At 34.4% G+C, this 17,475-nt stretch overlaps 1 protein-coding gene across 1 annotated transcript; it reads right to left on the minus strand.

Annotated features, from left to right (window-relative positions):
* Positions 1-4,429: 4,429 nt before the first annotated feature.
* On the minus strand, positions 4,430-11,852 carry LOC128998828 (uncharacterized). Its single transcript, XM_054425185.1, has 5 exons — positions 11,816-11,852; positions 9,486-9,789; positions 7,610-7,766; positions 6,556-6,655; positions 4,430-4,464 (listed from the first exon to the last, which is right to left on the minus strand). Exons 1-5 carry the CDS (start codon positions 11,850-11,852, stop codon positions 4,430-4,432), a joined length of 633 nt encoding a protein of 210 aa, XP_054281160.1.
* Positions 11,853-17,475: the final 5,623 nt, after the last annotated feature.

Raw genomic sequence — 17,475 nt, forward strand, 5'->3', positions numbered from 1 at the left:
TACAGCAACTTCTGACTTATTTAGAGAGCTGTAAAACTGATCAATAGAAGGCAAGCTAGTCTCATTAAATTTTTCCCAGCCATCTATGTATTCGTAGGGAAAACAGCCTTTTTTTGTAACAATATTAAGTTTATCATAACCGAAATAAGAAAGTGTTTCATTGAATTGATTTTTGTCAAGATTTTTGACTAGTTCATCAAGACTTCTAGACATAAATTTGTACGAATCAAGAAAACGAATTTCAAATCTAGCAGCAACTTTCTTTGATAAAGAGATATACCGTTCTTCTGTATTAGGGATTACCTTTATTTCCATTTCATCATAATCGAGACTTTTAATAATAAAATGGAGGTCATAATTTGACATATTGTGCAAGACTACGGGCAAAAAGTGTGGATTTTGATATGACAAGTTACAATTTGAATGACTTGCACCTCTAAATTTCCCTGTATTAGGGTCGTGATCTCTAACCCTTAAATTATCGGCAGTAAACTGTTCTTCACATATGTGACAGCAAGATGAACGTTCAAACATGTCCACTTCTTCATCCGTTAACTCCATAGGCAACTTATTTTTGTACGTCTCGTACACTTTAAGAGCTTCATCTCTGATCTTTTGGCAAAATACCTTCACAGCATTTTCTCCGCGAAAAAGGACTGGTTCTGATTTTTCACCATTACTTGAAACAACATAATAACAAAAACTTGATGGGTAGTGCTTTTGATAGTCAACAGTTGAAGAGGTAGATTGATTTTGCGTAGCATGTTTAGTTTTGCAGGTGTGGGAGTTCTTACAATTCGGTCTTTTACAGTTCAAACAGCATTGATTCAAATTTTTACAGTTGACTCGGAAACAGTTAATACAACATTCATTGGGATTTTTACAGGTAAAAGAATTGCAATTATTACATGGACTTTTTTGTATTAATATACTTTCAAAATCAGCATATACAATGTACGGGACTTGTTGTTGGTGTTTGAAATTTTTAAATTTAAGTTTACAATTATCTTCATTAGGCATTTCTACAGCAACAGGTTCATGATTGTTACATAGCTGTTTATGTACATCGAAGGTAGGTTTATCATTAAAATGGATTAAACATGATTTACAAACAAATTTTCTTCCGTTGTGGTTAGAGGTTTGCGCGCTTACTAATTTATCAAAGTTTTTAATCCACACATAGTGAGATGTTGTTTCATTTTTCAATAGTAATAAATCACGGTGATCATCTTTTTCTTGTTTTGTTACTTTAATAGGATATACAATATATTCCTCACTATTGTGTTTCTTTTCTATTCCAAATATATTTATAGACATATTGTTTATCTGTTCAAATTTAGGTATTGACTTAAGTTTTACAGGATAGTTAATACAGTCCCAGTCATACGCTGCATTCATTTCTGCATTATCAATATAATTGCGGACTCTTTGTGGATTACGAGGTACATTTTTCGCCCATATACTATACTTGAAGCAATAATCATCCTGATTCTTTACATTTACAACAGCTTTCTTGTTTGCAATGAAAGCTGGTAAGGATATATGTTTACATCCTCTTAATGGATAGTATTTATTAATTCTTAGTTCCAGCCCTATAATACTCTTTAGACTCCATCCTGAACCTTTACCTTGGTGTTCTGATTGTTCTGTTAAAAGTTTATCAAAAGCGTTTTTACAATACGTGTTTAGATCTGTACCTAGTAGTATGGGCTCGTTTGCAGTCTTAAATGACAGTTCTTTGATTTCATCTTCTTCTCCTTCAGTTCTTGCATAGATACATTTTAAAATAATATTACATTTCAGAGTTTTCGACTTAAGAAGGTGTTCTTGAATTTTTGAAATAATCAAAGGTTTCGTGTGATATTTTAAAAAATTACCTATATCGATGTATCCTTCACCATTTGTTAAGTAATAGGTTTTAAGCCTACATTTTGCAGCAGACTCGGTCTCAATAATTGGCAAATAGCCCAATGTATTTTTTAAATGAGTGTTACTTGCAGGGTGATTGTCAGATTCTCTGTACCACGTATTACATGGTTTACAAAATTTGAGTTTAATCGTTGCAAGATAGTTTTGCATCGTTAACAGATTACAATAGAATAGTAATTTATATTTGACAATGATATGGAGTATTTCTTATTCAAATTATAAAATGTATTTTTCTATAATTGGCTAGTCCCTACAATGTATTGTACTATAGTAATTGATGGTTTTTCACTATCTCTTACTATTGATGATCTTCGAGCGCAGCTCAGCCAGGCGTCTGGTTTGAGCCAACGTGAGGTCTGCCGCCGCGGAGATTATTGTCACTGCCCCAGCATACTCCCCAAACCTGGCCTGGAGCGATGTGAGCTTCACACAATACGGCAGCCGTACTCTGTATGTTTGGTCATCCCTCCGTTCAAACTTAAACAAACATGTAAAATAAAATTAATTTATAATATTTTTTAAACGTGTGTTAAAATAAATTAAGTGCTGTTATCTTCTGTACCTTATCTAGAAATATATCAAAGTTTAGTTATAGGTTTAGTCATAAGTTTAATTTATAGGTAAAAAAAATAATTAATCAACCTAAACATTAATTAACAAAGAAAATAATGATGAACATGAAACGATAAATTAAAGCCTTCTTGTTCCATACAATGACAATTTAGTTTTTGGGCAATCATTTTTGAAATAATCATAATTCAAAATGTAGATATAAAAATAGAAATTGACATTGATAATTTAATTCATAAGTATGATTATTTAATTTAGGGTATTATTACTTGCAAATAAGTTTAATATACAGTGTATTTATCAGATAGTGATATAACATATCATCACTATTGAATCTTAGGTGAATTTGGTTGAAAACATTTTAAAGATATAAAGTATAACGTTTATAAATCTAAAGTTTTTTATCAATAATATTTTTATTTTTTTCCTACCTGAACATTAGGTTGAGGGAACACTGCCTTCAAGATAATGTAGAGGTCTTCAAGACTCTCCAGGCCTGATCCCTCGACGATGGAAACGTCCCAGGTGGAGGGTGTGGTCAGCGCGTTGGAGGAAGACATGATGATAATGATTTTGTGTGCGCGAATTATATATCTATATATATACTGATAAGATATGACGTCTTTGACCTTAACCTCCACACGTGGTATTTACGTTATCAGTCGGAAGTCATTAAACACACACGCTGCAACGCTGCACTTTGTAATGGTTACGCAAATTATTATGTTTTGATAAACTAATGCTGCATCCATGATAATCCCTATCAAGAGTTTTTGCACGCCACGATAAGCCTTGCATCATCAAGGATAATTATCAGCTCAGCGCTAAATATTTATTTAAATATACAAACAGTAGTTTTATGATATAAATGAATTTCAGATATAAATGTACAAATATCCTTATTAAACAAATTGTTTTCATGGTAAACAACGTCATCGTTAAATGACATGCCATAAAAGCGCTTTTAAGTCCACCATAAGTGTTTTTAAATTAATTTATTAAGATATTATTATTTATCCATTATTTCTTACATAAGGCTAACAATTTAACATTCTATTTACTCCACACATTTGGAAAACTATCTACACTCAACACTAAATGGCAGAAGCGAGAAGCGTTTGTCAGTCAAACGTTACCACCTTAAAAATCGAGTTTTAAATAAAAATATTTATAATACATCTTGTCGTACGCCCGACATCAGGTAACAAACACCCTTCCAAACCGACACACCTCCGACACCTTTCCCGTGTGCCAGCCTCCGCGGTGCCAGCTCTCTCAACCGTCCACCCCGACACGCCGACGGAAACTTTCGACACCGTGTGCCAGCTCTCTCACCGTGCCAGCTCTCTCACCCATGTACGTTCTCCCCGTGCCAGTTCTCTCAGCCGTTTAATAACACGGTGGTGCTAGCTCTCTCATTTTTACCCTACTAACAATGTTACATCAGCCATCATACCCCTCATACTTCCTCATGGCGATCAATCGGCATTATACATCTACTTCTCCCCATGTTATTCTTATGGGGGGATTGAAAGTTGCCGACTTTGGTATGCTCATCTGAACCGTTTAGAAACCTGCTAGAGACTTGAAATTTGAAAAGGGTGGAACTAAAATTATCCAGAAAATTTCCATAAGTCCCATTTTCAAATTGTAACCACTCCAATGGTCAGGAATAACATTTTCCATAAAATCTGTTTGCGTGTTTTCCGAAAATTAAAATAAAAAAAAAACTCCTACTACAATTTTATAACATTTCTGGAATTACGACTTGATTTTATTTTTTTTACTGTTAAAAAACCTAACTCAGCTAACAAATACTTCACTATTTGCTTTTTACAGCTCATTTCATAAACATCACTTCTTTTGCCATCAAACCTCTCACTGATTCAATAATCGCAAGGAACGGACGCTTCTGGCAAAATAACCCCGATCATAGACGCTGAGCGATATACGCACCAGAAGCCTCTGGCAAAACAAGGCTTTAGACTTTGGTTGTAAGCAAATTTAATATTGTATCATAGCGTACACAATCTAATACACTAGCCAGTATAGGTTGAGGCCAGGATAGGCAGTGGGTTCTGGCATCTCCACTAACTAGGCTGAGCAGGTTGGTCTAAGGTGTAGTGGATTATTTATAGAACTCGGGAATTCGGTCCCCGAGGTGCTTGGTTCAAATCCCGCCAACCAGCAATGCGATATAGCTATGTAATAATGCCGCAACTCTATATGTTAAAAAAGCTTCAACCCTGTACGTAAAACGTATACTCTGCTAGTCAAATAAATAATACCCCCGCCGCAGCAAACCTGCCGACTAAGCGAATTTCCATTTGTCTGAATTGATTTTCAATTAAATATATTTTAATAACATTAGGTTTAACGAGTACCTAGGTTTGCTGCTACAAGGAAACTAATAAAGTGTGTTTGCTAGTAAAATATTGATAGCTTAGTACAAAATAAATAAATTTGCCAAGTTTGATCAAAATATATCCATAAACAAGCAAACTACAACATTTGACAATATTCACCATAAGAATAACATGGGAATTTTAAATTTACAATTTTTTTAATTTTCTCCGTTACTAATAGCCGAACAAAAATACTTTTATATTCTAAATTATTTGTTTTTTTAAGCTCTTTAAAAGGGTCTAAAGGGAAATTGGAAAATTTTGTGTTTTGAGGGTCAAAAGTGAGAAAAACCAATTTTTACTCCATAAAACCCCCCGTTCCCATGGTCCGATCATGCTGGTTCGCGAACTCATTCAAGTTTATCCAAAACCCCGCTTACACCCCGCTTATTCCCGCTTTACACATTTTAACCAAATTTAATCAAAATCGGACAAAAATTACTCAAGTTATCGCGTTCACGGACGTATATATATATATATATATATATAATATATGTGTATATATATATTATATATATACACATATATACAAATTTGAACCAATGGTGTTTTTGGCCTCAGGGGACATCTTAATGAAAAAGTAAATCGGTCCCGGGTCTAGGTCTTACCGTGCCACCTACGGTAATAGCTACTTCCCTATAGGGAAATTCGCTAAAACTGATCAAGATTTACTATTATAGGAAATGGTTATAAAAACTTGTCCTTGAAACAGAAAGAAGCTAAAATATACCCCCGCCGCAGCAAACCTGCAGACTAAGCGAATTTCAACTTGTCTGATTAAATTTTTACTCATATATTTCCATAAATAAGACATATTTATTCCCAATTTAAATAACATTAGATTTAACAAGTGCTTAGGTTTGCTGCTACGGGGAAGGTAAAAAGTGTTTTTAGACCATATGTCAATAGTATAGGATGAAATAAATAAATTTGCCAAATTGTATCAATATATATCCATAAACAAGTAAACTACAACAGTTTTCATTTTCTCCATAAGAATAACATGGGAATTTTAAATTACACTTTTTTTTTAATTTTCTCCGTGACCGTTAGGCATACAACAGCGCTTCAATATACTAAATTATTTCTTTTTTTAAGCTCTACAAAATGGTTGAGAAAGAAATTACAAAATTTTTTGTTTTTAGGGTAAACAATGGGAAAAATTCATTTTCACCCCATAAAACCCCCCATAAACCCCTGTTGCCATGGTCCGATAATGCTGGTTCGCGAACTCGTTCGAATAAACGTAGGTTTACACGTTTGTACCGAATTTCATCAAAATCGGATCATTTTTGCTCGAGTTATCGCGCTAACGGACACATATATAAATAAATATATATATATATATATATATATATATATATATATATATATATATATATATATATATATGAATTTGAACGGATGGTGTTTTTGGTCTCTGGGGACCTCAAAACGAAAAAGTAAATCGGTCCCGGATCTAGGTCTTACCATGAGACCTACGGTAATAGCTTATTCCCTATATGGGAAATTCGCTAAAAGTTAAAAAAAGAAACGGATAATTGGATTGGCACGAATAACCATATAAATGAAAATTGAATATTTTATTAATGTATTTACTGAAGCTTAGATACTATTTCTAAATTATATTTTATTCTTAAAAATAACTTACCTACTAAGACAGTTTTCACTGAAGATAGATCAAAGTCCTCAAACATTGGTTCATTTATGTATTGGATCATGTTTGCCATGTTGCTGAAAAAAGATTCCACCTAAAAATACTTTAATTTTAGTTTAAATATATGTTTGAGGATGATCTTATAATACTGATTATTTACAAACCCAAACTGATTATTTACAAATAAAGACGCTTTTGAAATAAAAGAGAATCATCTTTCAGCTAGTTAATTTATTTCGCCGTCATATTTGAGTATTGGTGGTTCACTCAAAATAACATGGCAACTTCAGAGAGTATTATTAAACATCTTACTTTATTATTTTCACTTCTTTTAAACATAAAAAGCCGAAATATTGCGTACAGTCAACTGATATTACTACACTATCCACATGATTATTCTCAATGAAGTAAGGGCTATTTAAAAAGGGGAAAGATAAAATTAAATGACTTCATTGAGTATACACTTACGTTGCTCAAATAGCTTGTTGCTGAATAATATATCTTGTCCCTAATTGTTTTTTTTAACGCAAAGCGATGTAAATAATTTGTAAACGCATTTTTAAATCTATATATAGACCTTTGTATAGATCGTTTGTGAATATTTATAGAAACGGATTAAACGTTCTCTAATTACTATAAAGAAAGAGGTTTACATCCCAAAACGGGATATCTATACAACGAATATTCTTAGCACAAAAGCTCTACAAGCCGAATGCGACCTCTATAAGACGAATTCCTCATTATCTTAACCCCCATAGTACAGTACGTAGTTTTCAAAACAAAGAGAAGTTTGTCACAACATGAAACCCCCACCCACCCCTCTTCCTTCCTCAGTCAATGTATAGAGGTTATCTCAGAGCGAGAAGAAACCTCTATAAGACGAATAATAGCAGTATTACACCTATATAAAACAAACCTCTTTGTTAAGAATACCGAGATAATACGAAGTTTTCTCCTACTCCTTGAAATTCTTCTTGTAGAGGATCGACTGTACTTTGGTTTAATTTCTCTGCCTTAACATAGAACAGTGACTACATGAAAGAATTACCTTGTATTTTTCCATAAGTTTCAATCTGTATCTTGCGTCGTTGGAGTTGGTGATGATCATGGAGTGATTCTGGTGAATGGCACTCATCAAGGTACCTAACGCGCTGTACCAATACAGAGGCGAGGCAATAAGTAAAGATTCTCTTCTAGATTCGAAACTGAAAAAAACTTATTAGTATGATTGGCCTAAAATGATTTTATTTTATCACAAACCATAATCAATGGATCAATCCCAGCACAGGACCCCCCCGAACACATAGAAACTTCTGTAGACTTGTCTAACAACAGACATACATTTCTACAAGATACCACAGCTCACAGCTGTTCTGTCTACAAATATGAAGAATTTTAACAAAAAGTAAAGCGTTGATTCAAGAGTGTTCAATAGTTGTGGTTAGGTTAAAGTAACTTTATCAAGATGTCCAGCTTACATAGGGGCTCTAAACCACGATTATATTTATTTATTGAAGTGGGTAATGTATGATACATTGGTAAAAAAAAATCTAATTAACTATGTAGGATAAAGTTACTTTATCCAAGAATTGGTGCTTGACGATGTCATATCCATCACTTATGTCAAATCTTGTCCCCAAAACATTGTTATCACCGGCTTTTGGAGCAGTCAATTTTGAGCTGATAACAGAATCCTTAAGATATTTATGTTAAATCACCGTTTTCATCAAATCAATAACGGATTACTTTTCGTAAATTTTAAATTTGAGGACCATAAATTCGTGTTCGTGCTAAAATGATGGAAATTACAGTGCAAACACGTATTTCAAGCTTATAGTCAGTGAATTTGTCTTAAGTGCAGCTAGGCTCCCAAGGTTAAATCCATCTACAGGTTAAATGCTGTGAATAATTGGAACAGTTACAGGATTTGGTGTAGTAACAATTTATCATAATAATTTCTTGCCAAAAATCAGGTGGATCGTTATTTTAGATTATACTGCATATTTATTTTACCTATGATGAATATTTAATTGTCACATTACGGTTTGGCCTGGTAAACAGCGATTACATAGTAATCAGTACACAGAAATAAATTACAGCAGCTTAATATACCAGGTTTATAAATGAATATCGGTGTTTTAACACGTTATAACTTATATACTATTAAACTTACCGCTCTAACACTTAATTCTGTATTTTTAAGGAATACTTAGTAGTAAAATGAGGAAATTTTATTCTCTTGCGGAATATTACCTTCCTCTTTGGTCGATTCCTCACCATAAAGCTATTTGCAAAAGCGTTAAGCAGCCTCCGAATTTATAGTGGTGAAAAAGTTAAAGAATCCATTTTAACTTGTACAATTAAATGTACAGTTCTACTGAATCGAATAATATGTTAAATGATGTGTCGATGTAATGCACAAACTCTTTGAGTTGCTTTTTCATTTGATGTGTTATTTATAGCGGCAAGTTGTATAAAAGTTATAAAGCGTTATAAAGATGAGATAATCTATAAAGACTGGTCCAATTTAGTTTAGGCAGACTTGTTATCAAAATTCAAGTACAATATTCTTAACTATATTATTCTTAACGTGTAATTTAGTGTAGTCGTGTAGAGAATATCGAGGGAAACTGCAACTAATATCTTCTAAGTGGGAATGAGACTCTATTTAAGGTATATATTTTCTGGAAGGAAGTAGGACTCTATTTATGTTAAATGTCTAAACGAAAATGGACCTCTAACCATGGTGTATTAACTATGAGGAAGTGAAACTTTACTTATGGCATGTCTCTAAGAAATATTCGGCCAATACCCATTGTATACTCTCTAAGATGGAGTGAGTGCCTCGACGCATGCATGGTACATTTACGATGAATTCCAATGCCAAAATTTAAAGATATATGACAGTTTCTTCTTAAACTTACAGAATTCCTGAAAGTTGGACGTGGAAGTCCGACACTTCTATGCCTTTAGGTGTCCCTGTGGTGCCACTGCTGAAGAAGACAATTGGTACATGTTGCTTGACATCTGGCACCTCATATATCCGGAACTGGTGAGAAGACTTCAGAAGGGAGTCAACGACGGAGTCTCCTGATTCGGCTTTGCCAATCAGACGAGGTGCAGTTGACATTCTGGAAACTGACTGACTGACAGGCTCACTGAATGTCGCGTCATAGAACAACGCTTTTACAACTTGCCCTGCAGTCAGCTTGTCTATTGAATCTGCGTCTGAAATCAACAGTTGGTATGAGCCCCTCGTAGCATTGAAATTAGCAGCAAAATAGCAGAATTTAAAATATATACTTTCGGTAACATCGTAAAGAAATTTCACAGAGGGAGCTGCTTCATGCTTAATGCTACAATTTCTACATTTTGCAATATTTACACTACATTAAGTAAAGTAAACTGCCTCTTATCTGGACACCTTTTAACCAAATGATTTTTTCCGGACAGTCGTTCAACCGGACTACATTAGGCAAATATGTAATCCCGGACAATCCGTGACATGGCGCGGACAATCCGCCCGGGCGGCTTAGGCCCCGTTTATGCACCAAGAGCGGGAGCGGTAGCGACAGCGGGAGCGATTTCAAACACCATTGAGTTAAATGGGGCTGTTTATGCACCAAGAGCGATAGCGATAGCGGTTGACCTCCCGCTGCGGTTTCTAATTCGCCCGCTGTGTAGTTAGAAATCGCAGCGGTTGCTTGGGCTGAAGCCAGGGTTGCCAACTTGACCCACGCGCACGTGCACTTAGGACAAATAGTTGTGTTAATTATTTGGCAGAGTTTGAGTTGGCAAGACTGTGTCCCCAACCATTCTCCTTTAACCAACCGCTACCGCTATCGCTCTTCGTGCATAAACAGCCCCATTCACAGCGGGAGCGGGCCGCTATCGCCCCGCTCCCGCTCTTGGTGCATAAACGGGGCCTTAGGATCGCCCCGTGTGGCCACTCTCATTTGATTCAATGTGTTGTCGGACCACGCGGATCATCCGCGTGGTCCGTCCGCGCGGATGATCCGCGTCGTGTGGCCCCGGCCTTAAGAAATGTAATTTCTTTAACAAAAATACTTTTCATAAAAAGATAACTTCTCAAAATGATTTCTAAATTGTTTATTTTGCTAATGCAAACAAGCATCTGCTTAGTAAATATAATTCAACTATTTCGTTTATTACGATTGTGTTAGTGTACATTACTATCGATATGTCGAACTATTGACAAGAATGCCACATTTAGCTATCCAATTCAGTTTTTCCTATTTAATAATCATATATTACAAACAGAACTTTCCAAATTAAACATTACAATTATTTACCTGACCCTTACCCTATAGGATCAGGAATCCCCAAAGGAAGCGTACTTGGACCATACTTGTATATTCCCTATACATCGGACCTACCGGAAATTGTAAACACTATGGTTGCCACATTTGCAGATGATAATATGACCATTTTATCTGTCCACGACAACTTCGGTTCAAGCTTTAGCAAATTTACAGTTAAACTTGGATGAAAATTCACATTGGGTTAAAACATGGAGGTTCAAAATTAATGAAAATAAATCAGAACACATTAATTTTACCCTAAATATGGCTACATGTCCTCCAGTATCCATGAACAATATTCACCTCCCTCAAGAAACAGAATTAAAATACTTGGGCATGCACTTAGATGCAAAGCTTAATTGGAAGGCACATATCTGGACTAAAAGACAATATCTAAATTTAAAAACAACTAAGCTTAATTGTCTTCTTGGATCTAAATCAAAACTCAGTACACAAAATAATGTTACTTTGCAAAAAAGTTAGAAACCCAATTTGGACTTATGGGATCCAACTTTGGGGATCATCAAGTACCTCAAACATTGAAAATATTCAACGATACCAATCAAAATTGCTACGTAAAATTGTCAACGCACCTTGGTTTGTTACCAACAGAACACTTCATAATAATCTTAGAATTTGAAAAGTCAAAGAAGAAATTACAAAATCTAGTAAAAAAATGATTATCAAATTGGAAAATCATTCAAATCGACTTATACAAAACAACTTTTGCAAAACTTATGACAGCTAGCCTGTAAATTTTTTTTTAATTTAAAATTAAAAAAAATAACATGGGCCGTATGGGTTGCCGTGTTGGTAACGAAATAACAACTAAATGTAAACAGAAAAGAAAACCAAATAGAAGAAATTCTATTACTGTAACATGTCTTATTTACAGCATAAGGTAAATATAGAGAGGTTGGAAAAATACATACTTTTGGTCAAGTTTCCGACCACAGGATGAGATCTCATCTTGCACTAAATTTATTCAACAATCACAACATCATTTACAGACTGAAGCGACTTACGATATTAAACCTCCCATTCAGTTTTGGCTGTGTTATCAAAATTCTCTTTGTTAGCTAATGTTGAGAGTGGTAACTCACTAGCTCATGTTCTTCAAGTTTACTTTTAATGTTGTATCTATATAATTAATACGCTACATGAAACTTTGTCGGTTGTACTCCTCCGCCATTTCTTAACCGATTTTATCCATTGACGTCTCATTGGAAAGAGCGTGTCGCGTAGATTTGCAAACTGACCTTACATTTTGGAAAAAGTCCCTTGGCCTCTGCCCCATTGGCTTTTGAAAGTTCCCATGTTATCCTTATAGAGAACACTACAATTGTTTACATTTTGATCAGCTGTATAATTTAATTGCTGTTATTTATTTTTCAATTCAATGTCGTCATTGAGTACATTTATTTACTACAGTATTTGAGTTTGTGTAAACATAACCCCCAAGACGGATCGTGTTAGTATGGTTGTATCTTAAATTTGTGCATTTATCGTTGTTTTGTGTAGCTATAATTTGTTTATTTGTTGTATTTTTTTAAATGCCTTCGACGTGACGACAACGAAACATAGACAGGAGACGTAATCGTGATAACGACCGCAGCGTGTTGCCCCCCCCCCTATAGTTACGTCCCTGATAGTATCCAAACAATTACAATTTAAAATCCCGGCATTCTTTTAAAAACACCCTGTACATAAAATAGCTATACTCGGGAAATTATAATATTTAATTTAATTTTTATAATCTTCGATGAATGTAATATTTTTATTGTAAAATTAAATGTAATAATTTGATACTTTGATATTGTACATTTTACAGACTGTTAAATAAAAATGCGTATAGTAATTTTTTCAACACAAACGTTTAATAACAATCGAAATCGGTCACTACTTACGACATTTTTGTTTACTTTTAGTAAATTTAATAACACGAACAATGCTGATCAAGACATTACATCAGGATATTCTGTATTTGACAATAAACCTTTTTTTTTTTAATTTTAAGTAACATTTTTTTTATTTTTTTTTATTGGTAGGTGGAATGCGTTACGCACTTCCCGATACGTTGACGCACCTCCTGGAGCGCCCGACGTACCGGGGGAGTGTGGGACTCATACGGGTGTCACCGTAGTTTACCCACTAAACCACCTACCCCCTCCCTGTCCTTGCCCCCGGGAGGGCGGTCGCAGCGTAGCAGGCTGGTGCTGTGCTGCTTGAAGATCTTGCTGAGGTTGTCATCTCTAGAAGGGGTCTCTCAGGCGGGGCGGCGGCTGCTATTCACTTGCTTTTTAACGGGTAGAGAACGTGACAGAGAATCATGCCGTTCTTTAAACCAGCTGAATGAAATTGTTACACATAAAAATAATATTATGTGATTGAATGAACATAATATTATTTTTCAATGCATGAAAATAGTTTTGGTAAAAATAAATAAGTAATAAAACTATTTTAAGTGGCAAAAGGTGAACAAAGACCGCTTCTGAGGTGTAAGTTTAAGGGTCTACTTTACGTAGTCCGCTTCTATGGTGTAAGTTAAGGGTCTACTTTACGTAGTCCGCTTCTATGGTGTAAGTTAAGGGTCTACTTAACGTAGTCCGCTTCTGAGATGGAAGTTTAAGGTCTACTTTGCGTAAACACTGTACACCGAGTCAGGCTCAAATGACACCTAGAAGCATCGGTCCACCTGTTAGACGTTAGACTCTGTTTTGTATATATTCTGCGTGCGGGACACAAGTTTCATGTGAGAACCAACTCAAACAACACATTTCACAACAGTTAGTATGTTCTCTGCTGGATAGCACTTCAATGAAATAGAATCAAAATCTGTTTTATTAAAAATAATCTTGTTTACAACATATATATACAAAATATGAAAAAAATCAAGTTACACAGTTACATTGAGGTTTGCAACAGTTCGTCTACTCACCGCTAGATAGCACTTACATCGAGGTTCGTAGTAGTTTGTCTAGTCACCGCTAGGTAGCACCAACACATAAACAACACCAGCTTTTAATGTCGTGTAATATAATCGGTAATTTAAATCGTATTAATTACAAAAAACAATGTTGAACTTAGCCAAACAAATAAAAAAGTAATTTATGTTACACCAATTCACTGTATTCTGGTATAATACTGCAGTAGTGCCATAAATAAACCGTTTTACGTTTTGACACTCGCAGTGTTCTTTGTGTAGCTCGCGGATATAAGGATCGTTACTTGTCTATTCTATCATATTTTCTTTCAATATTGAAACCTTACATTATTTGTAAAGCCGAGAGTCGTGCCTCTGTGTAAGTAAGAGGCTGACGATTGGCTTATAAACGTACAATATACATAAAATAATTGATCATGGGAGATGAGGTATTGCAATCCAATGAAAGTTAAAAGTTAATTTTCAAAATTTATTTACTTCTTACCCTCTCTTTTGCAGAAAACATTAATACTCGATAAAATAATTTTATTTAAAAAGGGAATAAATGTAATATTCTTAAGGAGACATTTTAGTGTCAATTCAATCGGGCAAATAGAAATTCGCTTAGTCTAAAAGTCTGCAGGTTTGTTGCGGTGGAGGTATTAATGGTTATATTATTGTTTTCTTTTGAAACTAAATTACCTTACAGGGTTATAACACTCATTGCATATTGTTAATAAAAATAAGAAATTGGAGAAGGCCATTATACTGGTCTTAAATAGATAAGAATTAAGGCGACTTAATACATTATACAAATAAATACTTTAGAATTATGTGCAAAGCAAAACAAAAATGCGTTCATAAGTAAACAAAAGACCGCTGGACAGCACTTACGTAGTCGTTCGTATCCATCGATGTATACGATGTATAAGACACACCGCTGTGCTGTGAGGTGGAAAAACGGCCCATGTACTCACCATCATGGTGGAAGTAAATACCATTCGAATTGGCGGGATACCGAGGCGGATGGTCCAAATGAGCCTGTTTAACACAAACATACATTACAACAAACCAACCTGCTCTGCTACATTTATTTGTCAACATAAACAATTTCAAACCGAAATTTTATTTTACCGGGAAAACCAGTGCTTATTACTATGTAGTTAGTTTTTACCTTAACATATATGTTATAATTTATTCAGGCAAATTAAAACTGATGATTGTTTTTAACACCATTAAAACATGAAAAATGTAGTAAGCGAGTAACTTTTTATTTTTTGATCAGGAAAAAACTCCAATGGCAAAGTTTAAGATCAAAGTATGAATTTTATTTTTATTTGAAGCTTTGTTTGTTACGGAGTCTGCTTGTATCATTTTTAAGCGATTAAACATAGACATACAATCGCTTGGCGCGGCATTGGCGCTAGGAGCTCGGCCGGCTCGGCATCAGTTTACGGGATATAGAAATTGAGTTTCTAGCATTTAATTATTATTTTATTACATCAAATATGTCATTACATTACGAAGAATGGTAACTAAATTTGCAAGCTTATGTTTATGTGTTTTTATGCTTACTGGTAGTCTATAGTCAGCTTAATTCTTTGAATCAAAGAATAAGTGTTGGATTCCACAGTAGTGTTTTTTAATAACTGAGAAAATATTTTGTTTTTATTCTACTCCAGTCAGAATAATCAATAAATTGGAGATATTGGCATAAAATATTATACACTCATTTTATTTAACAACATAATATGTTTTCCAAACACGTTAATTACAGTATGACAAATCTAAATTTAATATCTTATATTATAATATCAAATATATAGCCTCAGATCGTAATTGGCTTATAAACCCTATAAATCACTCAATGACAAATAATGCAATCGATCTGTTCTATTGTTCTATTCCAAATTAATTTAAAGATGGATTAAGCAATTAGGACGTAATAATATGAAGGGGAGGAAGTAGAAAGTAGAACATCTAATGTAATATTGTTGAAAAGTCTCCTTAGCTGTTCCATTGACTTCATCCGTGTTGCTTTTCTCATGGCTTTAAAACAACCTACAAAATAGCCTACCTAATCTCTCTGATAAATTAGTCAATTTACAAAAACAACATTCTTAAAAAATCTAATTAGACTGCTTCTTGTATGGATGATGTATTACAATACAAATATGCCATGTAAATATAGTCAACAATTATTGTAACTTATCTGTAACATATGAGGTACGACCTTTTTTAGGGATCGGTATGTACATATACTTAACTTTCGACCGGCAGTATTTAATTAAAATGTTTAAAAATAAAACTAAATGGGCAGGCATATACTTATTTCAAGTTTGAAATACAAAGCAAAGTCAAACAAGTAAACTCATAAAGTCAAAGCAAAACTGCAGGCTAAGCGAGTTTGAATTCAACGCATTGGATTGGATTCATACTAAACTATTTCCATAATCTAGTCTTATGCCTATTAATTTCATAATTAAATAACTTTAGATTTTAAGAGTACTTGGGTTTGCTGCTATGGAGAAGTTCAAAATTGTTTTCGGCGAAATTTCAATTGCATAAGGTGAAACAAATAAATTTGATCAACAAATAACAATAAACTACCAAACTACAACAGTTTACTTAATTTCCATAAGAATAACATGGCAATTTTATATTTACATTTTTTTTAATTTCCTCCATAACCACTTACCATACAAATAGTATATTTCTCTACTCCATGGGAATCACTATTGATCCCCGAAATGTGACTTTCGTGACGAGTATTGGACTTTTTATTACGGTGAAAAAACTACTTCATAAAACTTGAAAAATATCTGAAATTTCGTAATCCATTATTTTTTTGGGTCGCCGGAAGACTGCCCCCCCGAAAACTACCCCCCCAAGCAGGTTCCTACGTCATATTGACGCCAGAGACCGGGGGGGCAGTTTTCCAGTCACGGACATTCAAATTTAGTTGTCAAACAGTTCTAATCTAACCTAACCTAACCAACCAAACTTGCTGTAACATTTCGAAAATCTGCTTTATATTCACCACATGCCTTTTCTATTATCCAACGGAATTACTCGAATTAAAATTAAAATTACATAGCATGATTTGTCTAGGGGGGGGGGGGGTATTATTCCAGTCGCGGACACGGCTTCCATATTGGTTAGTTAGCAGATTTTGTGACGTCACTTTTCAACTGGGGGGGTAGTTTTCCGGGGGATAGTATTCCGCATCCCCATTTTTTAAAATCTAAACACGATACGGGTGTACAATTAATCTGTGTGTAAAATTCAGCTGATTGTTACTTTGTTGATGTCAGGCGAAGTATGTTTTATGTAGCGAAAGTATGGTTTTTGTTCATGCCAGAAAAGGTCAGCTGATCACTTTTTGTTTTTGATGAATGGAAATTGAAGATCTCAGCTGAATGGAAATGGGCTATTTTCGAATACAGAGTGTTAGCAGTAACTTACTAAAAACAACAATATGTTCTGTAATCAGAATTATTCAATAGTCCGAACTACCCCGCCCCAATTATTTCGGTTCAACAAGGTTCTATGTACCTAGGAAGTTGCAGAAACAGATAAGCTTATGTCCTTGACAAAACTCCACAACCAAAACTATTCAATATTTAATGGATCCTAATGGAATAGTGTCATGAATATGTCTGATGTAGC

The sequence above is a fragment of the Macrosteles quadrilineatus genome, unplaced genomic scaffold (genome assembly GCF_028750875.1).
Source record: "Macrosteles quadrilineatus isolate MER2022 unplaced genomic scaffold, UCM_ALF_1.0 Scaffold_7__1_contigs__length_78375512, whole genome shotgun sequence".
In the NCBI taxonomy this organism is placed as follows: domain Eukaryota; kingdom Metazoa; phylum Arthropoda; class Insecta; order Hemiptera; family Cicadellidae; genus Macrosteles; species Macrosteles quadrilineatus.